The 15,914-nt window shown below is 40.7% G+C and overlaps 1 protein-coding gene across 1 annotated transcript in view; it reads right to left on the minus strand.

Annotated features, from left to right (window-relative positions):
• LOC133076335 (ATP-binding cassette sub-family C member 4-like) overlaps positions 1-15,914 on the minus strand; it is a 214,026-nt gene that overhangs the window by 67,070 nt on the left and 131,042 nt on the right. Inside the window, 2 exon segments of the mRNA XM_061170908.1 lie at positions 9,580-9,659; positions 11,795-11,931. Of these exon segments, the coding sequence (XP_061026891.1) occupies positions 9,580-9,659; positions 11,795-11,931 (217 nt within the window).

Raw genomic sequence — 15,914 nt, forward strand, 5'->3', positions numbered from 1 at the left:
CATGTTACTTTCAACTTAATTCCAAGGGATTCTGTTCCTGATAGTCTCTGTGAAGCTTGTGCCAAAGAACATGCTTTCTATAAACATCAGTAACAATGTATTCTTCTTATTTAATGCAAATAAATATGCCATCCATACTTTTGGCTCACTCTCTATTCTTATTTAATTCTCTCTTGCTCACTCTGATATCTATATTAGGCACAATGTGAAATATATATTTAATCATAAAACCACTTAATCAGTAGACATTACTTTTATTATTTGTTTACAGTATTAAAAAATAAAACCAGGATCATTAAGATTGCTAACACCTCAAAAGAATTTCAAAGCTTTTAATTCTATGGTCAGACTCTAAAGAATTCTGTTTCAAGCTGTGGTAAGTACAAATCATCCAGATTTCCTTAAACTATTACTGATTTTACAAAAGATATAACTTCAGTGCAATAAACTTTTGGCAAGAAAACAAGGCAAGATTTCCTTGTGATTTAGAGAGGGAAAAAAATGACAACTAGTTTTTGATCAGTAAGCTGTTTACTGATGTGGGTGTAGGAGAGACTCTTCTACCTATTCATTCTGGAAACATATGAGATTAAAAAATAACCTTTCAATGAAATGGCTATCACATAGATTGTGCTGCTGGCTAACACAAGATTCTTGTGGAGACAGTAAAATCCTGAACAGACTACACAAAACTCTGAAAGAATTAAGAAATAAAATGTAACTCCTATCCTACAATACTCATTTACCCTTCAATTACAGTATAAATAGAAGCAAAAGGAAAAACATGGAAGGCTTCTAAATGTAAGCTCCTAAACTTAATGCCAACCTAGGGTTAGTGCTGAGTCTGCATGTAAGCTGATACAGTACCTTGCACCTCTCAGGAGGTTCAGAGATCAGCTCTGGTTCCCAGATCCCTCGTTTCTCACCACTGTTTCCTTTGACCTCACCCACCTCGGTTAACTCTGTTCAATCAGAACATTGGGGTGTCATATCTGTATGATAAGATCTACACAAACCCTAAGACTAAGCTTTTCTAAACTTGTCTTTTCCTTGGGATACACTAATCACACCTTCATCCCTCATTTGGCTGCCTTGGATCTTTTCACAACCACACCAGCTCTGGGACCCGTGTATCCTTCAATTAGCTCCCAACTGAGAGTCACAGCTAACTCCGCTGAAGAGTGAATGGTGGTGTCTGGTTTACAGTTTGTTCATCAACACAACAGAAAGCACTGGGGAAACACAGTACACTTCTTCCCTTGTGTTCAGCATATCTCACTGATCAATAGTTTCCTTTCTACCTTTTGTCAGGGTTCATGCTTATTACAAAATTCAAGACTGAAGTCCATTTATTTGCTGCTTTTAAAAGGCACACCTTAAAAATAATAGCACATGAAGGTGGAGATGAAACGTTCAAAAAGGTACCCCATAAAAACACTAGCCAAAAGAAAGCTGGAGTATCTATCTACACCACTATGAACATGAAGTTAGGAAGGATTCCTAGAAATAAGGAAAACGTTTCATAAGAATAAAGGGTCGATTTATCCAGAAGATATTTTTTAAAACCTAAATTTATATCATCCTTTAATAACATAGCTCCAAAATATATAAAGGAAAATCTGACAGAACTCAGGAGAAATAGGCAATTCCATACTCACAGCGGGAGAATTAAACTCACCTCAATAACTGATAAAACAAGCAGATAAACATCAAGAGGGATATAGAAGATTTTGAAAACATGATGAACAAACTTGACCTAATTAGGAAATATACAATACTGCAGTAAATAACTACATAATACTGCAGTAAATAACTACATAATACATTCTTTTCAGTTACACGTATGCTATACTAAAGCAAGAATCAACAAACTTCAAGGGACAGAAATTCTACACAACATATTCTAACCGACATGGATTTAACTAGAAATCGGTGACAAAAAGGTAACTAGAAAATTAATAAATGTTTGGAAGCTCACTAATACACTTGAAAATATCACCTAGTTCAAAAATTACAATAAAATTAGAAAGCATTTTGACAAAAGAAAATGAAAATCTACTAATATTAAAACTTGAGGGCTGCAAACTAAAGCTATGCTTAGAGGTAAATTTACAGTTTAAACATTTTTTTAAAGGCTACAGAGAATACATGGGAAATCTCTATATCTTCCTCGTAATTTTGTTGTGAACTGCAAAAATGCCCTAACAAAAAATAAAGTCTTACAAAAAAGAAAAAGCTAAAAGAATTTAAAATATATCTTGTAATTAAAAAAAAAAACCCAGCATATTAAACGAAAGTATGTAGAAGAATGGAAATAAGAAAAAAGTAGACATGAATGTAATAGAAAACTAACTTATAAGCAGAAAAATCAACAAACACGAAGCTTGGTTCTTTGAAAGCACCATGAAATGTAAGAAGAAAAAAAAAACAGGAAATTTACCATTAATTTGAATTAAAAGAGGATAACACAAGAGATACCATGGGTATTATAAAGAGGATATAATAAACACTGTGCTGATAAATTTTTAAATTTTAATGCAAAGGACAAATGTCTTGAAAAATGACATACAAAGACTGACATAAGACAGAAAATCTGAATAATTCCATATTGAATTAAGAATTTGAATCCAGGGGAATTCCCTGGTGGCTCAGTGGTTAGGACTTGGCGCTCTCACTGCCGGGGTGCCGGGGTGCCAGGTTCAATCCCTGGTCGGGGAACTAAGAGCCTGCAAGTTGCACAGCGTGACCCAAAAAAAAAAAAAAAAAAAAGAATTTGTATCCACAGAAAAGACTTTAGGCCAAGAGGGCTACACAAATAAATTGTACAAAAGAAGTTTTACTAAACTCTTCCAGGAAATTTGAGTACAGCATTATGATGTAAAAACCAGACAAAGACATTAAAAGAAAGAAAAATTATAAAGCAAACTGTCTTAGGAACATTAAACAACATACCAATAAACTGAATCTAACAATATAAAAATGATAATACTCCACAATCAAACTTGGCTAGGTAAGTCCAAAATTCACAGGGCTGGCTGTTACAAAGGATACGCTGGAACTCTTGTGCAGGAGCTGAGGCTATTACCCACAGGCAGAATTTCTTTTTCTTCAGGGAAGGCTTAGCTCCTAAGCCCTTCCAACTGACTGAACTGTGCCCACCCAGACTATCCAGGATAATCGTTCTTACTTAAAATCAACTGATTATGGACTTTAATCACATCTACAAAATACCTACACAACAACACCTAGATTACCTTTTGACTGAATAACTGGGGAATGTAGTCTGGTCAAGTTGACACATAAAACTGACCACCACAAAATGTAAATATTTCCCATGTCTTTTTTGAGGCCTGCATAATTCTGATACCAAAAGCTGACAAAATAGTTCAAGAAAAGCAAATTACAGACCTATATTCTCATGAACAACAGAAACAAAAATTCTTGACAAAACATTAACAAATTACATACAATGATACATTTAAAAAAAGATACTATATCATGACCAAGTGGAGTTTATTCCAGGAATGTAAGGTTAACCTTCAAATACCAATCACTATAATTCACATTAAAAGAATAAAGGTGAATAATCATATGATTATCTGAAGAGATGTAGAAAAAATATTTGTCCAAATTCAACACCTATTCTTGATTAAAAAAAAAAAAAGTAAAACTCCTCGCAATTAAGGAATTAAAGGAAAAGTTTTCAATCTGATAACAGATATCTACCTAAAAAATCACAGTTCAGATCATTCATAATGAAAAAATATTGAAAGATTTTGCCCTAAGAGTACAAGAATGTCTTATCACTTCTATTCCATGGTGTACTGGAAACTCTAGCCACAACAATAAGTCTAGAACGGAAAATAAATATTGGAAATGAAGAAGTGAAACTGTCATTATTTACAGCTGACATGATTGTTTATGTACAAAATCCTACAGAACTTTTAAAAGCACCACCACCAACTCCAGGAAATGCAAAATGAATTCACAAATAAATCAACTGTATTTCTATAAACTATCAACAAGCAGTTGAAAACGGTATTAAAAACAATCCAATAATGTAATGAAAAGAACATCAAATATTCAGGAATAAGTTAAACCAAAGAAGTGTAAGATGTCTATACTAAAAATTACAAAACATTCCTAAAATTAAAGAAAACCTAAATAAGTGGAGAGAGATACCATATTCATAATTGCAGATTCAACATTGTTAAGACTCAGACTCCTCAAATCGATCTATAGATAAAAGAAAATATTAATAAAAATTCCAGCAGGAAAAAACAACTTGAAAAGGCTTCTAAAATTTACACAGAAAAGTAAAGAATCTAGAATGATCAAAACAAGCTTGACAAAGAAGTACAAAATTAGAAGACTTAAACTACTGGATTTCAAGTCTTACTAAAATGTATAATAACCAAGACTGCAGTATTGGTATAAGGATAGATAAACAGGTCGGTGGAACAAAATAAAGTATACAGACGCAGACGTCCTCAAATACAGTCAAATGATTTTTAACCAAGGTGCCAATTCAGTGCATAAAAGTGTTTTTAACAAATGTGGCTAGAATAAAAAATAAACCTCAACCATGTACTACTCTTCCATATACAAAAAATAAGGCAAGATGCATCAATTTCTAAAAAGGTAGAACAATAGGAAAGTATCAATATCTTCATGCTCCTAAGGATACAAAGATTTCTTAGGATACAAAAACATGAACTACAAAAGAAACAAAAGGGTACATGTTAGACTTCATCAAAATTGAAACTTAATCTCCATTAAGGATGTAAAAAGGCAAGCCACAGACTGGAAGAAACTATTCGTAAAGGAATAGTATTAAATATATAGTAAAATAAATATCTCCAATGGGGATTTGAGGGAGGGGGTGGGGAAGGGATCAACACACCACAGAAACCTCAAAATGACAAAGTCATTGTTCAGTGAGAGAGGCTGAGATGCTTTCTACACACTTTCCCTGACATCTCTACACAATGAAATGCAAGGGTCAGTGGTACTGAGACAAGCAAAGGCAGTTCCACTCTTTGCTTCTATAAAAGCAAGTGACCCAAGCTATTAGACCCTGGTCTCAGGCTTGCTTTGTTCTCAATATCCAGATGCAGCAGCTTGTTCTTTTGTGCTCCCCCCTCTGGAAAGAAATGACTGAGAACACCTCCTTCACATTTTCTTTTTCTTGGGCATTTTCACTTCATAAAGCTGCAGTCAATGTGTTTTGTGTGTGGTGAGGAGGGAATGACACGTTCCATGGTGGTCCCCGCCACTGCCACCGTTGGTGGCTCAAGTAGCCTCAGGATTAGCCCTTTGTGTCCATGAAAGGATATGAAAAGTCAGTTGTTTAAGCTCAGTCAAGCTGCTGATTTTTTTTTTTCCCTGAATGAGGGGTGTGTGGGGAAAAAAGGTTTTGCAATTCAATTTTCCTCAATAAATTACAGCATGTTGCTGAGGGCAGCTGTGTGCAAGGTCACATGCTCAGAGCAGTCACAAACTTTGTTAAACAAAATTAAAATGCCTAAACCTGACTTCCACATCTTACCTTCATCTTCACTTATTTTACTAATAGGAAGACTTCTTGGAAGTGATGATTTTAATGACAAGAATTGTAGATAATTAAGATTCCTTACTCAATGTTATCTGGGACTTTGGCAAATCGTATGAAAACTACATTAATTTGAAATATTTCGTGCTCAATGGTCTATCTTGAAAATCACTGATTTTTATTCTGTGAGTCTACATGGGAAAGTGTCCATTAAAATCTTCAGGGATTACAAACCTAGAATCTCTGTAATACAAACTCACGAGGCGATATTTATGAGCCTGGAAACTGTGACAATAATTTTAATGCAACATAATGCCATTATCAGACTATTTCTCCTACTTAAAAATACATGAAGTGTTCATTTATTTTAAAATTTTTATTTATTTATTTGGCTGCACAGGGTCTTAGTTGCGGCACACAGGATCGTCGATCTTCGTTGCGGCATGTGGGATCTTTCAGTTGTGGCGTGCAAACTCTTAGTTGAGGCACATGGGATCTAGTTCCCTCCCAGGCCCCCTGCACTGGGAGGATGGAGTCCTAGCCACTGGACCACCAGGGAAGTCCCTACATGCGGTATTTAAAAAATAACTATCCATTATTTAGTGCTCAACATGCACGTAGATGTTATGCAAAGAATTTTATTAGAACGACTTCATTTTGTTTTCCCAACAACCCTTACGGAATTTGGTATTATTTTCTTTATTTTACAGATAAGGAGAGTGTGGCTTTGTGGGGCAGAGACAGTAAGAGGGAGAGCTAGGATTCAAGCTTGGAAAGGGAGACTGTGGGGCTCCCACTCCACCACACTTTAAAGCTGTTGACATCATAAATGATTATCATGTGGAATCACACTACATAATTTTTTTTTTTTATGCTGCCTTCCTTCTTCCTTTGGAATTGCAAACACTCCACTTCGGCCAGCAACTATAATGTGACTGGACAGCAACATATCTGGTGGCTGCAAGAGTCAGTGTACATGACGGTGTACAAACTCATGATCGCCCCTCTGTTGGGATGTGGTCTCTGAATGACATTGCCTGTGGGAATGGACTGTCCTGCAGTGTGGACCACTACTCAGAATCCAGGGTTTTCATCAGCCATACTTGGCATCACTATTACAAAATATTAAATGAATTATCTGATATCTTATTTACGGGAATGACAAGGAATCAGATGAGGAAAAGTATATGGAATAAACACTTTAGAAGTAGTAAAAATAAAAATGAACATGATCGGGCTTCCCTGGTAGCGCAGTGGTTAAGAATCCGCCTGCCAATGCAGGGGACACGGCTTCGAGCCCTGGTCCGGGAAGATCCCACATGCCACGGAGCAACTAAGCCTGTGCGCCATAACTACTGAGCCTGTGCTCTAGAGCCCGTGAGCCACAACTACTGAGCCTGAGTGCCACAACTACTGAAGCCCGTGTGCCTAGAGCCCGTGGTCCGCAACAAGAGAAGCCACTGCAATGAGAAGCTCGCGCACAGCAACGAAGACCCAATGCAGCCAAAAATAAATAAATTAAATTAAAAAAGAAAAAAAGAACATGATTAAGTATCTTCCAAGGTTTATCAAATATACCAAGGATAAGCAGAATCATCAAAAATGAGTTCGAACACATTTGGCACCATGTCCTTTAAAACAGAACTGAACAACACCTTCAAGCCCCTTCCCGATCCCACTCTCAGTTGACGACAGAGAGAAAAGACTGGTTCCCACTGGGAACACAGCTTCAGGCAGCCCCTCCTGCCCCACTATCCACAGCAGACTCTTCCTCTCACCTGGGATCAAAGGTCGCTTTCTAGAAGCCACGCCCACCTCCTGGACCAGGCTCCCTTACTACCTCCAGCCCCACACCCAGTTAGCCTTCCAGGACTTCCTCCAGGGCGCTGCCACAGTTAGGATTCCAAAGGCAGCAAGGGGTGAATCTCTGTGTGTCTCCCTCCCCTTGGGGGCCTGGAGGGGAGGATTCCTGCCTGACTCACTCACCCCTGGACTTCAGGGCCTCAACGCTAATCCCTGTTTGTTGAGGGGAAGGAGGGACAGAGGAAAATATTACCCACCACACACCCCCAACCCCAAAACTAAACACCCAACCAGCAACTCCTCCGCAGACACTACATTCCGGATGGGCCTCTCTCCTGTTTCAGTCAAACTCCTTCCAGGAGTAGCCTGCCTTCACTTCAGCTTCCTCCACGCCTCCTCCATTCTCAGCCCTTTGCAATCCGGCCTCCTCACATCTGAAACCTGCTCTTCTGGTCACCAGACGCCCTGATTCCAAATCAACTGACAACTTTCCACAGACTTACCTTCTCCTTTGCGTTGAACAGGCCTGTCCTTCCTAGGTTCCCCAACCTATTTCCTCCTCTCTTCCTTGCTGTTCATTGTGTGTCTCCTCTGCTTCCCTCCCCTCTCTGCTTCCTCTCTGAACATGGAGGCTTCCATAAGTTTCTGATCTTGGTCCCTAAAAATGCTTCACTCTCTCTGGGCAATCTTATCCATTGTCACAGATTCAGCTATTACCTGCTCAGTGAAGAATACGCAGGCACCACGCTCATCCCAGGTCTCTCTCTCAAACACCAGACTCTTACTTCCAATGACCTGCAGGACGCCTCCATCTGGAGGTCCTAAACTTCAAGATAACTGAACTAAACGTGGCAGAGCTGGGACTGGAAATCAGTGAGACCAGAGTTTTCTCTCCTCACACGACTGCGCATGTTTTATCTGGAATCAGGTAGCATCTCTCCCTGTCCCTCTATAGGTCATACAAAAACATGTGACGGATTCTGATCATGATGGTTAACTAACCATGGGCTCAGCACACAGTGGGCCGGCCAGCTTTGGAAACCTAACTTTGGCCTTGCTTGTAGTAGCAAAGAAACAGAACCTTTCACAAAATCTCAATGTAATTAATAATCACTGTCAAAACGTGACACTGTTATAGTGAAAGATCGCTTCTGGGGATAAATCACATTGCTTAACCCAGCAGGACATATTTATAAAATAAGTTTGCAGAAGAGAAAAAAAAAAATCAGACGTATCCCATCAAACATCTTTCCAGTAAAAGTACTCTGCCTCTGAGTCTCAGCTTAGTTCACGTTGGTAAACAGTGGAAGCCTCTGCCCATAGGCTATGCTGTTTGCAGTGAGATATTCATTGCTGCATGTCTCTGTGCAGCTTCTGATAAATACATTTCATTTCCAAAATTAATTAATTAATGAAGAAAGTCCCCACAGCCTGAATCACTGTAAAGCAGACAAAATTCAATAACAGAAAAAACATCCCACATGAGCAACAATACTGAATGAGGGGATGAGAGATGAGATGACCCAACATTATTCTTTAGAACCTCAAGTTCACAGACAAAACAAAGGCTGGATACAAGATATTCCTGTGGGTATTTCTGTCTTTTTTTTTAAAAGACACCTTAAGACAGAGCAATCAATGTGTGAAAAGAAAAGCTGTCTACAAAAACAAAAAAAGACATTTTCTAAGATGACTTTGATCCCGTATCTTTGTATCTTCCATTACTGCTCTCTATCGTCCTTGCTCAAGTATTATTTTCACCTTATTATTACTATTCTTTTCTTTGTAAGTAACCCCACCTGGCTTTATCCAAAAAAAAAACTGGTGCAGTAAATATTTGTCCTTTGTGGTAACCCAATGCATAATTTAGTTAATCTAGGCTATCCTTCCGTGAGAGGTGACTGTTTTTCTCTGTTGTGAAATGTGCTCACAGTAAAGGGAATCCACACCAGATGCCTGAACGGCAGCAGGAGAACCACTTACCAAGCATGTCGCTGCTTCGAACCAACCTTGACGTGACTGTGTAGCCACTCCTACAGCAGGTGTCACTCATGTTAACTCAGCCTCCCGATCGCAACCACACCTTTCTCTTACAAACGTGGCCTTTTACTTAATTAAGATAACACAGTCAGGCTGAAAGGCCCATCTCAGCCCCTGTGAAAAGGCCTTGAAAAACAGGCACTTTGCTTTGCGCTGTGAGAACTCTGACATGACTGTTACCTTACCTGGATGAAATCAAGAAATGTCAGGGGCAGCAAGTCATCCATATGCCCAGTGTCTTTGGAGAAACGATTCAAAATTCTTCCTGCAAGAACAGGATATGAGAAATTACTCATTTCCCCAGACAGTCCCTTTAAGAGAAACAATTCATGAACAAATCAAAACAATATTTTTAAAGTATATGTATGTAATATATTACAGATTCATATGAAATAAGCCAATGTCAGTGGTAAAGAAAGAGAAAATAGAATGATATCCTAAAGAGAAACAAAAATGCCACCAAATGGCAGTGGATGGGGAGCCGAAATTGAAACCTGGTTTTTATTATAAAAGACTGGGGGGGAGGGGCTTCCCTGGTGGCACAGTGGTTAAGAATCCGCCTGCCGATGCAGGGGATGCGGGTTCGAGCCCTGGTCTGGAAAGATCCCACATGCCATGGAGCAACTAAGTCCGTGCAGCACGACTACCGAGCCTGTGTTCTAGAGCCCGTGAGCCACAACTACTGAGCCCATGTGCCACAACTACTGAAGCCTGTGCGCCTAGAGCCCATGCTCCGCAACAAGAGAAGCCACCGCAATGAGAAGCCTGCACACCACAACGAAGAGTAGCCCCCGCTTGCCGCAACCAGAGAAAGCCCGCACGCAACAACGAAGACCCAATGCAGCTAAAAATAAAATAAATAAATAACTTTATAAAAAAAAAAAAAAAAAGAATGGGGGAAAATCTTGTGGCAGTATTGGGAAGGGCTGGTGGATTTGAGAATGTTTCCTCCTTTTAGATCCATCCCATCTAAGACTCATTCCAAGTGCTAAGTCAGCAAATAAACAGTTGCACAATACCTCAACTAATCCTAATTGTCACACTAATTTTGCTTTAGTTATCAAAAGTAATTTTGCTAAGTGATACTTTTTAAATAAGCATAATTATAACTTCTCTGTAATTTTTTCCCTCCAGATGGCTCACAGGACCTCACATTTTGGGAAACTGTGGATTCCTGCCATTTCCAAGTTGTGAGTTTACTACCGGGGTAGTAAGTTGTTATTTTCAGAGGTGCACTGGGTGTGACAAACACAGACTCATGCTTAAGCATCCAAGAAGACCAGAGGGATGGAAGCAGGAAAACAGAAATATTACGTAGTGACTAAAGATCATCATTGATTTTATTTCCCTTCTCAGAATCCATGAAAACAGTATATCCTAAACGCTGCAGGACTGGAAGATGAGAAATAATTTCTAATAAATTTCTAGTGTGAACTAAAAATGCCACCTGCCGTATCAAGTAAACAAAGGATGTTGCAGCCATCAGGCACCGCAGCCAACCCCACGATGGTGCACCCTGAGGAAACTAAGGATGAGAAAACACAGGATACTGGCCCCAGATAGCTGAGGTGCACCTCAAAGGAATGATTTTGGTGAGCCTAGACTGTTGCATCTTCCCATACATAGAAAAGCACTAAATTCCCTGAGTTGAGATGTCTGGTTTTCTTTTTTTTTTTTTTTTTTAGTTAACTTTTTTTTTTTTTAGAATAATTCTTTATTTTTATTTACTTATTTTTGGCTGTGTTGGGTCTTCGTTTCTGTGCAAGGGCTTTCTCCAGTTGCGGCAAGCGGGGGCCACTCTTCATCGTGGTGCGTGGGCCTCTCACTATCACGGCCTCTCTTGTTGCGGAGCACAGGCTCCAGACACGCAGGCTCAGTAGTTGTGTCTCACGGGCCTAGCTGCTCCGTGGCATGTGGGATCTTCCCAGACCAGGGTTTGAACCCGTGTCCCCTGCATTGGCAGGCAGATTCTCAACCACTGCGCCACCAGGGAAGCCCTGGTTTTCTTTTATTAACAGTAATCTTTTGATATGCTGACTACCTGTTCTTTGTTGCAAAAACTCCTATGTATCCTGGCTCCCCCCTGCCTTGCCTCTTCGGAGCAGTGTCTCAGAGCTATCTCAGAGGCGTGTCCCGGGCTTAAGTCCTCACTTTTGTCCACAGAATAAAGCATAACTCTCAACTTTTAGGTTGTACATTTTTTTTCAGTAGACACTAGTCGTTTTATGATTAAATTTAAAGAAATCGAAGACACACACACACACACAAACATATAGCCTATTTTGGGGTAGCAACTCCTGAGAAATGTGTTTATCTAGGCCCCTGAATTTCTTTTGTAATGAAGGCTCCAGGAAGCCAGCCTGCAGGTGAGATGTGGGACCTCTAGGTGCTCTTCCTGACCTCTGTCAGAGGTGACTTCCTCCCGAGGCCCTTCACACCAAGCCCCAGCTGGACCCTGAATGAGCAGAGGCTGGGCGCTGAGGTTCCGCTGCCGGGCTGAGCCGGCTGAGCCGGCTGTGCCGTCCTCCACAGGGCGCCTGGCTCACCGGAAGCGCAGGGTGCGCCCAAGCCGGGAGCTGCAGACATTGGAGGCTTTCGCCCTTGGCCAGGCCAGGCCGTTACAGGCCGGGCCTCAATTCTCCTGTCTCAGGCTTAGGAAATACAGACTCCAGAAACTGTCTTTTAGTGACACCTTTGGAGGACCAGGGACAAATTTTCGGAGCCTCTAGGAATGCCTGCTTTAGAAGGTGATTCTCAGGATTAAATGGGCTCATGCAGGTGAAAGAACCCAGTCACAATGCCCGGTGAGTTAACAGGTGCTCAACCACCCAGGGGAGATAATGACTATTCCCCCCAGGTTCTGCAGCATCATGCCACCTGGGAAAGTCTACTAGGTACTGTGGGAAGGTCCACTTGTTAAAATGCAGAATCTGATTCAGGAGTGTTGGGGGGAGCTAGAGAGTCTGCATTTCTTCCAAGTGGCCAGGTGATGGCAGTTTCCCAGATCATGCTTTGAGGGGCAAGAGCTTGGGCTATTATTTAATCAATTCTGCTTTAAAAATATTAAAATCAGATGGACAATTTTTCCACATTTTCTTATGGATTTTGCGGCCTCCCAGTCATTTTTTAACTTCCCAAAGTAGCAATATAGAAATAAGGAAAATACACGTCAAAAAAGACATAGTTTAAATGCTTGTGATTTCTTTGACGGAAAAATGCAACTTTTTAACATAGCAGGATTCAGAAACACTGCAAGTATGATTTGTCTTAGAAAGTGTTGAAAGCAGTACAGGAATTTTTCAAGATGAAAAGGCTACTCAGGGATGAACAGTAAGTGAAAACTACCCCTTTACCTTTCACCAGATGTGCAAGTCTTAAGGTCTGAGAGACCCAGGGTTGGCAAATAGTGTAAAATATAAGGAAAACAAAAACAATGAGAAAAACTATCTCCCCACACAATGACTACAAAAATGGAACCGAACGTCAAAGCAGGTCAAAAAACTAAAGTCTTGTTCACCAATGGGCTGAGTGTAGAAAATGTGAAATCAGAAAGTTCAGTAGCTACTTCCTTGCACTAAGAAACATTAAGAGAATGAATGGTATTTGCAGAGTATTTCATCGGGCTTAAGGGATAGACTGTTGTAAACAGAGCTGTGATTTCAAGCTCATGGCCTCATAGTATTAAAGTTTTCTCAAAAGTCTCCAAATGAAATACTTATGATGAATTCCCTTCACACACATGCCATGACTCTTCATCCAAATGACAAGTGCTCCCTGCTGGAGTATCTCCAGGGAGGTAGAGGGAAGGGGGATTCACATGAACACCGGGAACCCAATCCATTTTCAGTCTGTTCTGTTAGACAGGGATTTCTCACATCAAACCGAATCTTGCCTTCCTAGAACATCCAACCTCTGCCGCTTCTTCTGCCCTTATAACCACACAAAGCGAATCTAATTTCTTTTGATATGACAGCCTTTCAACTCCTTAAAAGAAGCGAATCATATCCTTTCCAGCAACTACTCCTTGGTGCCTCAATGATCCCTCATAAGGCTCGGTGTCCTATCTTGGCCGCTGCGTCTTGTCCAGACTCAGATGGCCAGTCTCAGTTAATGCCTTGTGCCCAGTATTAAAATCAGTACCCCAGGTACTGGGGTAAATTGGTATCACCACCTCCCCTATCCTGCATAGGATATAGTGAATCATGAAGCCAACAGTAACAGTAAATTCTGGAGGCCAGATCACATTTTGGACACACGTAAAATGAAAATCCACATCTCTCTGCACAGGTAGATTTTGGGGAACTGAGCAATATGTATAAACAACTCTAAGAGCGCATCCCTTCTGACCCCAAAATTCCATTTCTAGGAACATATCCCCAAGAGTTAATAAGTTCATCAAAAGAAAACAACCCAAACAAGTCTGAAACAAGTCTATAATGCATTATGTACAATTTTAATTTTTTTGGACATTCTTCTCTTTCTACAATAACTGCATACTGTGTAAAAAGGTAAAGCAGGGAGGGGAGAGCAAGAGAAAGACAGGGAAAGAGGGGCAGGAGGAAGAAGGAGGTAAAAGGGAGGAGGGAGGGAGGAAAAGAGGGAGGGGGGGAAGAGAGGAGCGGAGGAGGGAGGTACCCCCCCTTGAAGTCCATGGTATCCAGGAACCAATCAGGGTCCTCCTAACTGCTCTGGTTCACAGTTTTCTATCTTGTCCATAAGACAGAATATCATGAAAGATGACATTTGAACTTCTTGTCAAAATACAAATTCAGGATGATCATATTTTAAGAACTGAGTCTACAATCTAAGCGGGAGTCAGTCACCTCTAGAATTCTGACACCTGACCCATACCCAGGACTCTTCAGCTTACTTATAACCAAACTGTAATTTAAAACTTGGAAGTTCCCACGTCTAGTCTGGGCCTTATTATTTTTTTTAAACAACAACAAAAAGGTATATTTACATATAAAATACCGAGGTATATTTTTATTGAGGTATATTTTACATCTCATAAAATTCACCCATTTCAAGTGTACAATTCAATGAATTTTTGTAACTTTACTGAGTGATGCAACCATCACCAAAAATCAGTTTTAAGACATTTTTATGCCCACAGTGAGATCCCTTGTGCCATTTACAGGACTCCCTATTCCCACTCCCAGCCTCAGGCAACCACTAATCTACTTTCTTTCTCTATAAATTTGCTTTATTTCAGGACATAACATCCAAATGGAATCGCAGGCTCAGTAATTGTGGTTCACGGGCCTAGTTGCTCCACGGCATGTGGGATCTTCCCAGACCAGGGCTCGAACCCGTGTCCCCTGCATTGGCAGGCGGATTCTCAACCACTGCGCCACCAGGGAAGCCCTGAGCCCCATTCTTTACCACAAAGTGGTGCTAGGCACCAGCAAAAAAGACCCCATACTAGGCCACACCTGACCTTGAGGGTAAGTAAGAACAGATGTGTTTCGTGAACTCTTTGATACTGTGAACTTGTTTATATGCGCCCACAGCTAGCTTCACTAATGGTTCTAGAACCTAATTCTTTTGATTAGAATCAGCCGTTGCAGAGATTCAGAATCCAAGAGTCCTGGGTCAAGGCCAGGCTCTGAGTCCAGTGGAATGTGGAGGGGCAGGGAGGACAACAACAGATCCATTGTCCTGGTGAGAAATGGGATCTACATCCAATCAGCCAACGGAAAAAAAGAGCGGAGTCCCTCCAAAGGGGCAAAGAAAATATACCTGAACCTTCCAGGTACCATGCAAGGGGATGGGGCAAAATGGGTCCAATGGAGAGGGTGTTCAGTGGAACCCGGAGACGGTCACCAGGCTGAAGAGGATTCCTGCGTGCATGAGGGAGCCACTAAGGCAGGTGGGCCAGCCTGGACTTCCTGCCTCATCTTACACAAACTAATTCAGCTTAGATGAGCCTGAGAACAGGAGAGGGAGCTGCAGAAGTCAGGGCGCTCCACATTTTCTTAGTCTTTGCTGTTAGAATAGGCCATCAATATGGTGGCAGCCTAAAGAATGTCATGAAATAGAAAGAGCAACAGCATTTAGGAAACCGTCAGTGGGAACACCACCAAGCTCTGGTCCTCCTCTGCTACTCAGCAGCAAGAGGCCTTTAGGCAACTAAGCAACATCTCCACCTACATCCCAACTCCCGGTCCAATAATAGTTTTTAAATGTCTACTGATATTTTAAAATGGATCAATTACTCCTCTTTACTTCTTAAGGGCCTGTAGTTTATAAGGTAAAACTATCAGGTATCAAATATTTAACCCAAATAAGTGCCAAGATTCATCCTGAATATACAACTAAATCCCAGGGAAATGTACTAGGTGTTTGACAGTTTCACCTCCTTGATTGACAGACAACAGAACTTGGAAGCTTGGATAGTCCGGTTCCGTGAAACACAGCTTCCAAAGAACCAGCACATGTGGTTTTCTCTTCATGACATCACATACCAGAACCAAAGCCGACCATAAATAATCTATTCCAAATTCCACTTTTGAAAATA

The sequence above is a fragment of the Eubalaena glacialis genome, chromosome 16, assembly GCF_028564815.1.
Source record: "Eubalaena glacialis isolate mEubGla1 chromosome 16, mEubGla1.1.hap2.+ XY, whole genome shotgun sequence".
NCBI lineage: Eukaryota > Metazoa > Chordata > Mammalia > Artiodactyla > Balaenidae > Eubalaena > Eubalaena glacialis.